This window comes from Bos mutus, chromosome 2, assembly GCF_027580195.1.
Source record: "Bos mutus isolate GX-2022 chromosome 2, NWIPB_WYAK_1.1, whole genome shotgun sequence".
NCBI lineage: Eukaryota > Metazoa > Chordata > Mammalia > Artiodactyla > Bovidae > Bos > Bos mutus.
In genome coordinates, this window is record NC_091618.1 from 79170340 (window position 1) to 79185381 (window position 15042).

The 15042-nt window shown below is 35.5% G+C and overlaps 1 protein-coding gene across 1 annotated transcript in view; it reads right to left on the reverse strand.

Annotated features, from left to right (window-relative positions):
- Positions 1-15042, reverse strand: part of LRP1B (LDL receptor related protein 1B) — a 1793119-nt gene that overhangs the window by 105592 nt on the left and 1672485 nt on the right. The window contains exons 81-83 of the mRNA XM_070360639.1: positions 14267-14440; positions 12264-12389; positions 2610-2774 (exon numbers count right to left, since the gene is read on the reverse strand). Coding sequence (XP_070216740.1) covers positions 2610-2774; positions 12264-12389; positions 14267-14440 — 465 coding nt within the window. The remainder of the gene's footprint in view (positions 1-2609; positions 2775-12263; positions 12390-14266; positions 14441-15042) is intronic.

Below are 15042 nucleotides of genomic sequence, written 5' to 3' on the forward strand. Positions count from 1 at the left end.
TTTTCCATTGCTCTGCCAAGGCAAACTTTATCTTAAATGTATCTTCCTATGAGCAGGTCACAGAAATGAACTACATGGACCTTTGTTCATATAGTCAATGTCAATCTATTTCATTTTGTAGTACCTTCCTATATGGATACAACTCATATATTTTTAGTTTTAGTTTTCTTCATTACAAAAACCTTAAGGAATGAGGAAAAACTCATTTCTACATGCAGAATTTTAATTATGCCTCTCAGATGTGTGCCTTTAATTAACTGGTGACATTTCCTTTGTTCAATTATTATAGTTATATACAACTGTCATAAACTTATAAATTTTAATTAAGGCTGCCCCAAACCCTAGATATATAGTGTCCACATAGGAATTTGCCAAAGGCTTAACTGTAAGTAAACCAACAATGAATAAATCCATGAACTGCCCACTGGGATTTGTTTTACAAATTAACACTTGTGTGGAGATAATGAGGTTCTACAGTCCATAATACCAAACAATGTTTTACAAAACCACATTTTTAAAAGTGATAAATGCATTGTAAAAGACTTAATTAACTATCATATTATTATTATTTGTTGCTATAAGACAATAACTACATGGCTATATATCAAGTTGAATTCATATGAGAACTCATTTGCATTATTAATTAGAAACATATATTTTTTCTGAATGTACTTTCTAGATAAGTCAAGATCTAATACACTGAATATTAAACTTAATAATGTATGGGTTCCAGATAAATGAATAGATAAACTTGATATATTGTGGATTTAAGAATGCAGCAAGGTCTGGACAAATGATTTGAATGAAACATTATAAGTTGTGCTGTATTTATATATAGCTCACAGAACAGTACAGTATTAGCCACTCAGTTGTATCCGACTCTTTGTGACCTTGTGGACTGTAGCCCACCAGGCTCCTCTGTCCATGGAATTCTCCAGGCAAGAATACTGGAGTGGGTTGCCCTTCCTTTCTCCAGGGGATCTTCCTAACCCAGGGATCTAATTCAGACCTCCTCCATTGCAGGTAGATTCAGGGAAGCCCTTATATAGCTCAAGTCAGGATAGCAAGTTCAACGTTTCAAAGAGACTTTTCTCTTTGGATCCATCTCAGGTTGAATAGGTAGCCATAGTTTGGAGTGTCAAACCCTTTCGTTGGCTTAAATACTTCCAAAGATAAATATAAGAAACTCATCTGGTCGCAACCCAAAGATTATCTTAATGAGAAAATTAAGAGCTAAATAACTCTAAACACCTCATTTGCATAAAAAAGCATCTTCCCTAAAGCCAAGCAGTATGTGTGTTGTAAAATATAATTACAGGTCACACCCTCTTACCTCATATTCAATAGATTTTCATTTGCATATTCATTGAAGGTCTCAGTACACAGCTTTTCCAATGGCAATAGAATATACTTTGTGGACTGGCTCCCCCTCAGGCAGAATGAATATATGTAGTAAGACTCCTAATGCCTTTTTTGATTTAATCAACCTGATGAATTCTTGTTTAGAATTCTAATAAGTAGTTAAAATTATCTTAATTATCAATTAATCATATCAAAAATATTTATAAGCATAAAACTATTAAAGAAATAGAAATGTTTTTACTCTGAGAATGTAAGTCAGAAAATGGCTTGCTGCTCCTGAATGCCATTGAAAATACTTCTTCATGTGGCTCTTTCAGTTATCGTTATTCTAAATACCACAAAGAATAACAAGCAATAGAAGCAGAGAGAAATTCAAATATGATGAAAATTAACCATGTAGTGGGTGTGAAGAACATATGAATTGATTTTCCATCTGACTATCTAAATCTGCACTTATTGTAGAAGAACTGAATGTGCATAGATTGCATTCTAATTGTTGCACAATCTCCTTTGCACTAATATTGGGATTTGAAAAGTATATTTTTATTATGCATTAGGGTTGATTCTTTTCCCAGTAGGAACATATTTTAAATGTAATACAAGTCAGTAGAGAAATATATGTTAACGTTCACTTATGAGCTGTAGAAAACACTTTTTCCAAGCACAGCTATAGCATAAATTAATAAGAATCTCTTTTATATCCAAATATGTAGTAACCTGATATTTCCAAAGCAACATGTTTTGAATATGCTAGATTATAATATCAACAGAGTAGTTTTGATTTTAGATGGAATTTTTGATACTATAAGATATACTGATATAGTATGTATATATTTCAAATAAATCTAATTTTTAATGACATGAGTTTTAACATTAGGCAAACTTGGATTATAAATATATATATTTTGTAGTCAAAAAGATAAGGCTTGTAAAACTGATTTTGCCTCATCATTTTAAGCCAGAGTCAGAATATCTATAAGCCCTGAGCCCTGTCAATGATAAGCATTTAACACAAGATAGTGTTCATTATTATTATTAATTTTTGTGACTTGAACTTTGATATACTCAATTTAGAACAATTGCCACTGATTATTTTGAATTAATTATTAGATTTAATTTTTATATTTGTTATTAAGACACTGGGAATGATATTCATTATAATTCAACATTAAGTATTTTCTATATATTTTTCACATGTAAGGAAAATTGCACATTATTTGCACATACAAAACCATTCAATTATTTACCCAGAACTGATGGCATACAAGTTCCTCCATTTTGACAGTAGTTGCTACAGTGGTTGATTTCACATCTTTCTCCTGAATAACTAGGCCAACAGTGACACCTCAAATCACCCTTCTCATTTAAAATGCATCTTCCTCCATTTTCACAAGTCAATTTGCATGAATCATCTGGTTATAAGAAGAAATGTACAAATTAGCATGCCATTCAGTAGATGGTAGAGTAAGAAAAATTCAAATAAAAATTAAATACTAAGACTTGACTTTTTTTTTCATAAAATTCCAAAACTAAATACACCTAATATAAAAGTAGAAGAAACAAAATACTATCTGAAAATAGAGAATCAGATTTCAACTATTGTTGAAGGTGAACACAAATGTTCAATTAACTTTTATTCTTTCTCAGGCTTAAAGCACTATTTACCATTTTTTATATTTGTTAAAATATTAAACAATAAAACTAACTGAAACTTTCTAAAAATAAAATATTTTCCAACCAATAAGTGTTTTTTCACAGTATGGGGAAATATGGCTTATTTTTCAAGGAATGTCTGATATTAAGCCAAACTGAAATATGTAAGCTAAATATTATAGTATATATATATAGCCATACATATAATATATATAGTATAGTGCTCATATAGAAATAAACACATACATATATATATATAATTTATAGTATAGGGAAACATTTAAATGAAAAATACTCTTTGATGTACATACTTATATTTACAAACACACAAAACAAAAAGTTACTTAGATTTGATAGAAGGCGGTGATAAGTGTCAGAAACATCTATTTCCATATATAAACTGATTAGGCATAATTTGCCTACATAATACATTTTGGCTTTGAAAAGGAAATGATGATCATTCCTTGAGGTCACAGAATTAGTTTTAAAAATATGATGAATCTGATTTATGATAAAGATTGGTTTGGAATCATTTTCTGGATTTTTTCTGTATGTATAGACATGGCTCTTTCTCCATTAGAAATACTGCTCTATGTAGACCAGGGCGCAATGCCCAATGGAACAAAGACAATTAACAATAGTTTAAGAAGCAGTCTATCCAGAAAATATCTTTTTCTAAAGTCATTCTTATTTTGTATGAAGTCAAAACAGCTTATATTCTTTACCCAAGATACACTGACCTAGACATAGCAGCAGCTTGAATATATGACTGCAATAATCACAAGAACACCTTAAAGAGCCTTAGTGACATTAAATGACAACAATTCAAGTATCATAACTACTGTCATAAATAGAGACAATCAGCAGTGTCAAACAAATTCTGATATTTTTGGCATTGCAAAACAGCTTCCAATACTTTTTCAAGTAGGGAGGCTTCAGGTTGGCATTACTAAATTTTGCATTTGTAATATGAAGTACTCTCTCATGAGGCACTATATATATACGTGGTATAAACAAAGGGACAACTGATATAGTAAGATTTGGTTTTAGGTCCTAGTTCTGCTCCTTTTCATTATAGGGGACTGGAATGCAAAAGTAGGAAGTCAAGAAACACCTGGAGTAACAGGCAAATTTAGCCTTGGAATACGGAATGAAGCAGGGCAAAGACTAATAGACTTTTGCCAAGAAAATGTATTGGTCATAACAAACACCCTCTTCCAAGAACACAAGAGAAGACTCTATACATGGACATCACCAGATGGTCAACACCGAAATCAGATTGATTATATTCTTTGTAGCCAAAGATGGAGAAGCTCTATACAGTCAGCAAAAACAAGACCAGGAGCTGACTGTGGCTCAGACCATGAATTCCTTATTGCAAAATTCAGACTTAAATTGAAGAAAGTAGGGAAAACCACTAGACCATTCAGGTATGACCTAAATCAAATCCCTTATGATTATACAGTGGAAGTGAGAAATAGATTTAAGGGCCTAGATCTGATAGATAGAGTGCCTGATGAACTATGGAATGAGGTTCGTGACATTGTATAGGAGACAGGGATCAAGACCACCCCCATGGAAGAGAAATGCAAAAAAGCAAAATGGCTGTCTGGGGAGGCCTTACAAATAGCTGTGAAAAGAAGAGAAGCGAAAAGCAAAGGAGAAAAGGAAAGATATAAACATCTGAATGCAGAGTTCTAAAGTATAGCAAGAAGAGATAAGAAAGCCTTCTTCAGTGATCAATGCAAAGAAATAGAGGAAAACAACAGAATGCAAAAGACTAGAGATCTCTTCAAGAAAATCAGAGATACCAAAGGAACATTTTATGCAAAGATGAGATCGATAAAGGACAGAAATGGTATGGAACTAACAGAAGCAGAAGATATTAAGAGGAGATGGCAAGAATACACAGAAGAACTGTACAAAAAAGATCTTCACGACCCAGATAATCACGATGGTGTGATCACTGACCTAGAGCCAGATATCCTGGAATGTGAAGTCAAGCGGGCCTTAGAAAGCATCACTACGAACAAAGCTAGTGGAGGTGATAGAATTCCAGTTGAGCTATTCCAAATCCTGAAAGATGATGCTGTGAAAGAACTGCACTCAATATGCCAGCAAATTTGGAAAACTCAGCAGTGGCCACAGGACTGGAAAAGGTCAGTTTTCATTCCAATCCCAAAGAAAGGCAATGCCAAAGAATGCTCAAACTACCACACAATTGCACTCATCTCACACACTAGTAAAGTAATGCTTAAAATTCTCCAAGCCAGGCTTCAGCAATATGTGAACCGTGAACTTCCTGATGTTCAAGCTGGTTTTAGAAAAGGCAGAGGAACCAGAGATCAAATTGCCAACATCTGCTGGATCATGGAAAAAGCAAGAGAGTTCCAGAAAAACATCTATTTCTGCTTTATTGACTATGCCAAAGTCTTTGACTGTGTGGATCACAATAAACTGGAAAATTCTGAAAGAGATGGGAATACCAGACCACCTGACCTGCCTCTTGAGAAATTTGTATGCAGGTCAGGAAGCAACAGTTAGAACTGGACATGGAACAACAGACTGGTTCCAAATAGGAAAAGGAGTACGTCAAGGCTGTATATTGTCACCTTGCTTATTTAACTTCTATGCAGAGTATATCATGAGAAACGCTGGGCTGGAAGAAGCACAAGCTGGAATCAAGATTGCCGGGAGAAATATCAATAGCCTTAGATATGCAGATGACACCACCCTTATGGCAGAAAGTGAAGAGGAACTCAAAAGCCTCTTGATGAAAGTGAAAGTGGAGAGTGAAAAAGTTGGCTTAAAGCTCAACATTCAGATAACGAAGATCATGGTTTCTGGTCCCACCACTTCATGGGAAATAGATTGGGAAACAGCGGAAACAGTGTCAGACTTTATTTTTCTGGGCTGTAGAATCACTGCAGATGGTGACTGCAGCCATGAATTTAAAAGACGCTTACTCCTTGGAAGGAAAGTTCTGACCAACCTAGATAGCATATTCAAAAGCAGAGACATTACTTTGCCAACAAAGGTCGGTCTAGTCAAGGCTATGGTTTTTCCTGTGGTCATGTATGGATGTGAGAGTTGGACTGTGAAGAAGGCTGAGCGCCGAAGAATTGATGCTTTTGAACTGTGGTGTTGGAGAAGACTCTTGAGAGTCCCTTGGACTGCAAGGAGATCCAACCAGTCCATTCTGAAGGAGATCAGCCCTGGGATTTTTTTGGAAGGAATAATGCTAAAGCTGAAACTCCAGTACTTTGGCCACCTGATGCAAAGAGTTGACTCATTGGAAAAGACTCTGATGCTGGGAGGGATTGGGGGCAAGAGGAGAAGGGGATGACAGAGGATGAGATGGCTGGATGGCATCACTGACTCGATGGACATGAGTCTGAGTGAACTCCGGGAGTTGGTGATGGACAGGGAGGCCTGGCGTTCTGGGATTCATGGGGTCACAAAGAGTCGGACACGACTGAGCGACTGATCTGATCTGATCTGATCTGATCCTTACTATGCATAAATTAAACACTCCAAGCCTTAGTTATTTCTACTTTAAGGTAGCCTTAATGACACATGTACAATTTAACTCATAGATTTGTTGTGAATATTAAATAAGACACTTGAAAGTAAAAGTAAAATTATAGAGCTTTGTAAATTTTGAGGTACATAAGTAAATACCATACACATACACACAATTGAGAGTCTGAGTTCTAACCATACTGGAATAGTTCAAGGATGGAGACCTGCAATCTGGGTCTACAAGGTGTATTGCTAAATTTCAACAGGAAATTGAGGCACTCATTTGGTAAATTACCAAGTGACAATCTTAGTGAGCATTATGTTCTGAGTGCAGATGAGGTGCACTGAGAATCCAGCTCACATGGAATGGAATCTATGAAAGCCAGAAGGTGAGCATTGGAGGGACTCAGTGAAAGTTACTAAGACTGGACTGGATTACAGAGTGTGAGGGAAGGAATTGAAAGACAAGTGAATTTGAAGAGATAAGCAGTGTGTCACAGGAGATTCTTGGATGTTGGACTTTTCCTCAAAAGTAGTGTTAAGTCTTTGAAAAGTCTAGAATGTCTAAGAATGAGTGTAATGATGTGGTTAAACTGAAAGCACGGGGACTATTAGGATTCTGTTTAAATTGTCCAGGCTGGATAAGATGATGGCTTTAAAATAATGTAGGATAGATAAAAGTAGACACATTCTAAAAATAACTAGAAGATAAAAATCACATCAGAGGGAAAGGAAAAACTAAGATAATCCTTTAGTTTCAAACTAAGGGGCAATAGGACCTAAAGTGTTTTATCTCTGAATGTATTAAATTGGAAATACCTATTTAAATGAAGTGGGAATCTCTAGCAAGGGTTGAATATAGACATCAAACTCTCAAGAAAGATCTGGAGTGGGAATAACATTTACTTAGAATAAAATTTACCGAAACATTTCTAACTCTTTTAGCATGAAACATCCTAAGTGGAGTTGTGAATGTGAATAGTGAAGATAACTATTAAAGGTATTATGATCACACCTAGGATTACTATGGGAGAGTGCAGTTTCACTGATGGATGGTCTATGCAAAACACATATATATTCAGAATCTCTACATGGTAGGATATGTGCATTTCTATAATGTGCCTCATTAGGCACCAGAAATTTAAACATATAACACTGCCTGTTGAAATGAAAGTGGAGTTACAGTCTTTCAAAACCTAACTGTAATAGTTCTATAATGAAAATGGAAGCTGCTTTTGTCAATATCTAAATTGCCCCCAGAAGCCAAGCTCCAGCAATTATAATCAACTGTAGGGAAGAGTAACTGAATACTTCTCCAAGAATGGGTAACATTTGAATTTCAAATTTCCTACATGAAGATTAAAAATACTCAGTGTGCTCATCATTTAACAATAGCAGCTAAAGAAAGGCAAGCAATTATAAACAGCTGAAAAAGTTAGCTATATCAAATGTCAGGAAAAATTAATTGGCTTTTATCTATAGTAATCAATAATTCTAAACTCCATTTATTTATATACTTAACCAAAGTGTTCCAAGTCATCCATTACCACAGCTTATATATATATAAAAGCCGATGTGAATAATTTTAACACTTGCATTATTTAATATATAAGATTTTTTTTTTAATTACAAAATAAATGTTGAGGTGTTTTCTGTAATCATGCCTTTCAGGTCGGGTTGAAAACATAAAACTAAAATTTCTAAAAGAGTTTAAGATTTTGGTTAAGTGTGTATTTAGATAAAATGTTTCCTCATTTAAAACTTGGGAAGTGAAAAGTGAAAGTGTTAGTCACTCAGTCATGTCTGCCGGTTTGTGAACCCATAGACTGTAGCCCACCAAGCTCCTGTGTCCATGGAATTATCTAGACAAGAATGCTGTAGTGGATCACCATGCCCTTTCCAGGGCATCTTTCTGAACCAGGGATTGAACCTGAGTCTCCTGCACTACAGGCAGATTCTTTACCAAAAAAAAATTACTTAATTTTTTTTGGGACCTTCATGACAGGTTTATATTAGAGTGCTGTATGTCTGCTTTTTGCAAGGCATTGTGCTGGGCACTTTCTGCAGGTTATTTCTAGTATTTTCCAATTACTCTGGACATGGATACTTTGGGTGGATTGGAAGCACTAGAGTGCATTATGATGATGAAGACTGTGGAATGCCTAGGTCCACCTTAGAGTACTACCATTATTAAGTATTGTTAGACAGTCAATTGAACCTCTCCATACTTCAATTTTTCATCTGCATATCTGAGGTTATTGATACTTCTCCCAGCAATTTTGATTCCAGCTTGTGCTTCCTCCAGCCCAGGGTTTCTCATGATGTACTCTGCATATAAGTTAAATAAACAGGGTGACAATATACAGCCTTGACGTACTCCTTTTCCTATTTGGAACCAGTCTGTTGTTCCATGTCCAGTTCTAACTGTTGCTTCCTGACCTGCCTATAGATTTCTCAAGAGGCAGGTCAGGTGGTCTGGTATTCCCATCTCTTTCAGAATTTTCCACAGTTTTTGTGATCCACATAGTCAAAGGCTTTGGCAAAATCAATGAAGCAGAAGTAGATGTTTTTCTGGAACTCTCTTGCTTTTTCAATGATCCAGCAAATGTTGGCAATTTGATCTCTGGTTCCTCTACCTTTTCTAAAACCAGCTTGAACATCTGGAAGTTCATGGTTCACGTATTGTTGGAGCCTAGCTTGGAGAATTTTGAGTGTCTTCCTATGTATTTGTTGATTTTGGATTATTGAATTAATTTTTTGTATTATTGGTTTCCCACATGGCTCAATGGCTCTCAGAGTGAGGCAGGCTCACTCTGCCTGCCAAGTCGGAGATGCAGATTTGATCCCTGGGTTGGGAAGATGTACTCAAGAAGGATATGGCAACTCACTCTCGTATTCTTCTTGGAGAATTCTGTGGACAGAGGAGCCTGGGGGACTACAGTCCATGGAGTCACAAAAGAGTCAGACATGACTTAGTGACTAAACAACTACAAGGACATTCAGATTAAGTAAAGGGGCAAAAGGGAGGTTATATAGAAGAGACAGTCTTATTTATTTATAAAAGAGAAACAACAAAAGCTGTCTGCAACTTGGTAATTTAAAAAAAAACAAACAAAAAACTTCTAACACCCAAATCAATGTAAACGTCACACTAGTAGCATAAGTTGTGTGCTTCCACGCAGAGTACAAATCTCTCTCCCAGGAGTCTTTCCCACCCCAACAGCAGTGTAAGTAGACAGTGCACAGGAGGCTCTTTGAGAACACTGCTTATGGTTGTCTGGAACTAGTGAAAATGTGGTACATCGTCTACAAGGAAGGAGTTGTTGACATTTTGAAGAATCTGTTTCCGAGATGTTATGTAGAACTCACAAATAGGTGGGGAATCAATGGAAACAGTGAGAGACTTTATTTTGGGGGGCCCCAAAATCACTGCAGATCGTGACTGCAGCCATGAAATTAAAAGACATTTGCTCTTTGGGAGAAAAGCTATGACCAACCTAGACAGTGTATTAAAAAGCAGAAACATTATTTTGCCAACAAATGTCCATCTAGTCAAAGCTATGGCTTTTCCAGGAGTCTTGCAATTATGTGAGAATTGGACTATAAAGAAAGCCAATTGCCAAAGAATTGATGCTTCTGAACTCTAATGTTGGAGAAGACTCTTGAGAGTCCCTTGGACTGCAAGGAGATCCAACCAGTCCTTCCTAAATGAGATCAGTCCTTGGTGTTCATTGGAAGGACTGATGTTGAAGCTGAAACTGCAATACTTTGGCCACATGTTGTGAAGAGCTGACTCATTTGAAAAGACCCTGATGCTGGGAAAGATTGAGGGCAGGAGGAGAAGGGGATGACAGAGGATGAGTTGATTGGATGGCATTTCCAACTGGATGGACATGAGTTTGAGCAAGCTTCGAGAGTTGGTGATGGACAGGGAAGCCTGGCATGCAGCAGTTCATGGGGTCACAAAGAGTCAGACACAACTGAGCAACTGAACTGAACTGAAGTAGAACTCGTGGCCATACACAGTTCACCTGCATGACTGTGTCAGAGTAGTGAGTGAAAAATGCACCAGATAATGTTTGAACATGTGCATATAATTCTATTATTCTGTCATCACAATTGAGATCATGCAAACTCTGACCGGGAGAAATGGTAAGGAGGAAGGGTTCCTCCTAGTACTAGGGAGAACACCCCTTTTCAATGACTGGCACTAAAATACTCTTCCAAAAGACCAATCAAGATTCACATTTAGCTTTCCATTAAGCATGTTCCAACCTACCATCCAACAGCAGACTTTGCACATCAGACATACTAACTGGAATAAATGACTCGTTATTTTCTTTACATTCAATGGTTTCGTGAGTTTTCAGACAGTTTCTTCTGTTTCAATGTCCTCTTCATTCATTCCTACCTAACCTAAATCTAATCTGTCCTTGCAGATCTTATTCTAAGGTCATATTCTATAGGAAATTCTAATCTTATCTCTAATTGGATAATCATCAAATTTTTCCTAACAGTTTGAACTTTGTCTCTTCTGTAGCTTATATCACCATTCCCATAAAGATCTATTTATTGGTGCTTGTGACATTCATCATTTCATCTTTGGAAGATCTTCAGCTATGGATATTCAGTACTTTAAAATATATACTAAATAAAAAAGCTATGACAGTTTTAGACACTGAGTGCCTTAGGAAATGCAAAAGTGTTTAGATGGCATATAACGCTCATCAGAGAACAAGGAGACAATGGTATGGGCATAGAGATGCTGACAGAGAACAAAGATTCTGTGTTCACACAAAGAGTTCATTCTAACAGAGAAATATTAATGCAACAGGTAGGAAGCCCTGCTATGAAGAGATCCTAAGTGTGTGTCTCATCGGAAAAACGTTTGCTGTGACCTGCAAGTGATTATGGAGCACTGTGCTTTTGTCTGTGACATAAAATCAATGTGTTGATTTTCTTTTTTCTTAGCATTTTTTCCCATTATGGCTAATGTCTTGAATATGAATAAACTATTGAAAGTCTGTCTGGATATCCCAGAGACAATTCTTCCCCCACCCTTTTCAACACACTATTTTTGTTTTTGATTTTTTATGTTTTGCTATTTAATACACTCCAGCATCTGAAATAATGTTTCAGGTTTTAAATGTTTGTTCCAACCGGTACCTTCTAAAGCATAAACTGAAACATTTGCAGTTTGCTTCTAACTTAGTTCTTGGTTTCTAAATTAATGCTATATTTGCTCATAAGTTCTCAAAATGTTTATTATATTTATTATTAATAAGAGTAGTAGTATTTATTATTAATCAGACTTTACAGAGGAAACTAAATCTTAGCTTCTAAATAAGTGTTGGCACACAGAAGTTGTTAAGTATAAAGTTACTAAATGGATAAATGGATTTGGTAGTTTGGTTTAAACTAACAGCTGAATGGTACCCTCAGAAATATCATTATCTTAACTGATACAAGAGCTATATAAAAAGGTCTCTTAATTTACTCTTTCATGCATGGTAGGTGCTCCATGCAGCTTTGTAATAAATGTACAATCAACTAATAGGAAGTCATTATCAGAGAAAATAATAGCTTATATAGGCACTCACGAACCAGTGATATCATGGAAATGATATCAGTGATTACTGAGTAGCTAATTCTGCTCAGTTTCAGTAGTTGTGAACATTTATTCTACACAGTAATTCATTATTTACAGAATAATGAAGTTTACCTACCCAACAAGCTGTCATCATTGCAGGTACCATTAATCAAATATTTTCCTTCTGGGCATGCACAAGTGGCCCCAGAAGGATTCAGTAAACAGAGGAATTCACATGCTAGATCCGAGCATGGATTGGGTACTGATCAAAACAAAACAAAAAAAGAACATAACTATAAATACAATAGGTTTCAAAAACATAAAATTCAACAAGGTTAGATGATGAATTAGCAATGTTGAAAAGAAATAACATCAATTTTTTTTTTACCAGGAGTATATTATTTCAATATTCCAGTACTCCTTTATAGATGAAAAGAAATTACTAACTAAGGTCTAAGGGTTTCCCTGCTGGCTCAGTGATAAAGAATCCGCCTGCCAATGCAGGACACTCGGATTTGATCTCTGGGTCGGGAAGCTCCCCTGGAGAAGGAAACGGCAACCCACTCCAGCATTGTTGCCTGGGAAATCCCATGGACAGAGGAGCCTAGGGGGTTGCATGCCTCCATGGGGTCACAAAAGAGTCAGACATGATTTAGTGACTAAATAAAAACAACCCAGCATCTATTATTAATAGAAAATGTATCTTAATTTACATTTTCCATGAGGGAGAGGAAAATCAAACACATAATTTGTCACTTTTCCTTTGGCAAAAGAGTTGATCTGAGACACAGAAGTACAGTTTAGGACTATTGTAAAAGTCAAGCCAACTGAAGTCTTGGGGATCTAATTCTCATTTTAAATAGTTTCAAGACCTTTTTAACAGACATAAACAACTCCCTCTGATATTTACAAAGGCTTACAATCCATATGTAGTTGTCTGTTAGAACACAAACAAAACATGGTTTTTCTCTCTAGAAAACATGTCTATGTGGTTTCCTTTCCATCAGATGTCTGCATGGATAAATGGGTACCACATTTATTTTTGTCTAAATTTCTATCCAATCAGTATCCTCTATAGCAACAGCTGCTTTGTGGCTTTCTGTACAGAATCTGTCCTTAGAATGAAACAGAAATGACATTAAGAAAGTGAAATGGTGACTATGAAAGTCACTTTCATTGTGTAAGAACCACTACTCAAGTACCTATTATACTTAGGGCAGACTTTATAGATTTTTTATGAAGGTGGGAATATTTGACCATGAATACGAATCAGACAGAACTAGAGGTTGAGAGGGTGATGTCCTCATATTAACCTTGGAACGGTATGTGTCAGATCATTGGTAAAGAGCAGCAAAAGTGTGAATAGAAGAAGGTTTTAGAGAAGTATATGTTGTTTTAACCTGATTCCAGAACTCATTTGTTACAATTCTTACCTTTCCAGATCATACTGAATGAAATTAAATCCTTTTTATTCACCATAAGGGATAATTATTAATAGAAGTAAATCTTAAACAATATTTTGAAGGGTGAACTGATACATAAACTCAGATCACTTGAATTTCAGCTACATTTTATTTCTTTGCTCTTCAATATTTTTATGGCTGTGCTTGAAACATATCTTTCAAGATACCAATGTCAAATATTTCTCTCTTTTTAGGAGAGAAAGTAGCAGTAAAAATCATAATCAGAGAAAATATAATTCTTGGGAACAATATCCTCAGATACCTTTAAAGATGAAATGTTAGATCTATAATTGTTACTTGGTTATCAGTGAGTGAAAAGGCTAATGATAAATTTCCTTACTTGCATGGTTTAACTATAGACATATCAGGTTTTATTAAGAATTTAGAAAGAAAAACATAGTATGAGAGAAATTTTTATAACAAATTTATTCTAATTCCAAGAAAACACAACCAAATCCTGAAATTTTCATATCTGTTATAGCGGAAATAGAAACTTTTGCATTATTTATATCTTGCCTTTGATAATTTGAAAAGTCTGGTGCAATCAAAATTAAAGTGACTTAACTTACTGGAGTTAAGCCATGAAAAGAGTTTTGAATTTAAAAATTCTTTATTTTGAGAATCATAAGAAAGTAACTTTGCCAAGATAGAAAATAGTATAAAATATTATACTTACAATCTAGTTGTTTATAGCGATGAGAAATCAAAACACCTTTTGTTTTGTCAACATTTAGAGCTAGGTACTCTACTGAACCATGGCCAAATTTTTGTACTCGAAACACACCATTTTTAGGACCTGCTCCATATATATAATCTTCAAAGACATCAATCCTATGTGGATGTAACAAACCTAGAATTTTTTAAAAGTGGAGTTATAAAAGTTGCAAATGTAAAGTCAGTCAGTCAGTCTTAAGAAAACTAAACTTATCCAAGATCATATCAAAAATCTTATTCCCGTTCATAAAAACTTTCAGAATTAGAATATTTTTAATATTAGCTATAAAATTGATGACTGATTTATTAGCAGTAAAAATATGTGAGATATTAAACTTATCACTAAGAACATACCAAACATTTCCATCATCACTTTAATCAATTTTACCATCACAAAGCATTTCCTGGGGGGCTTATTAATACAGAGTAATTTTTTCTGTTGTACAGTTTGCAAACAAACATAAAGCTTACATAACATTGATAACCACTGCACAAAAACAGTTCACAAAAGTCTCATTTTCTCGTGTTTCAGTTGCTCAGTTGTGTCCTACTCTTTGTGACCCCGTGGACTGCAGTACACTAGACTTCCCTGTCCTTCACTATCTCCTGGAGTTTGCTCAAACTTGTGTCTATTCAGTAAGTGATGTCATCCAACCATCTCATCCTCTGTCCCCCTGCTTCTCCTCCTGCCCTCAAACTTTCCCAGCATCAGGGTCTTTTCCAGTGAATCAGCTCTCT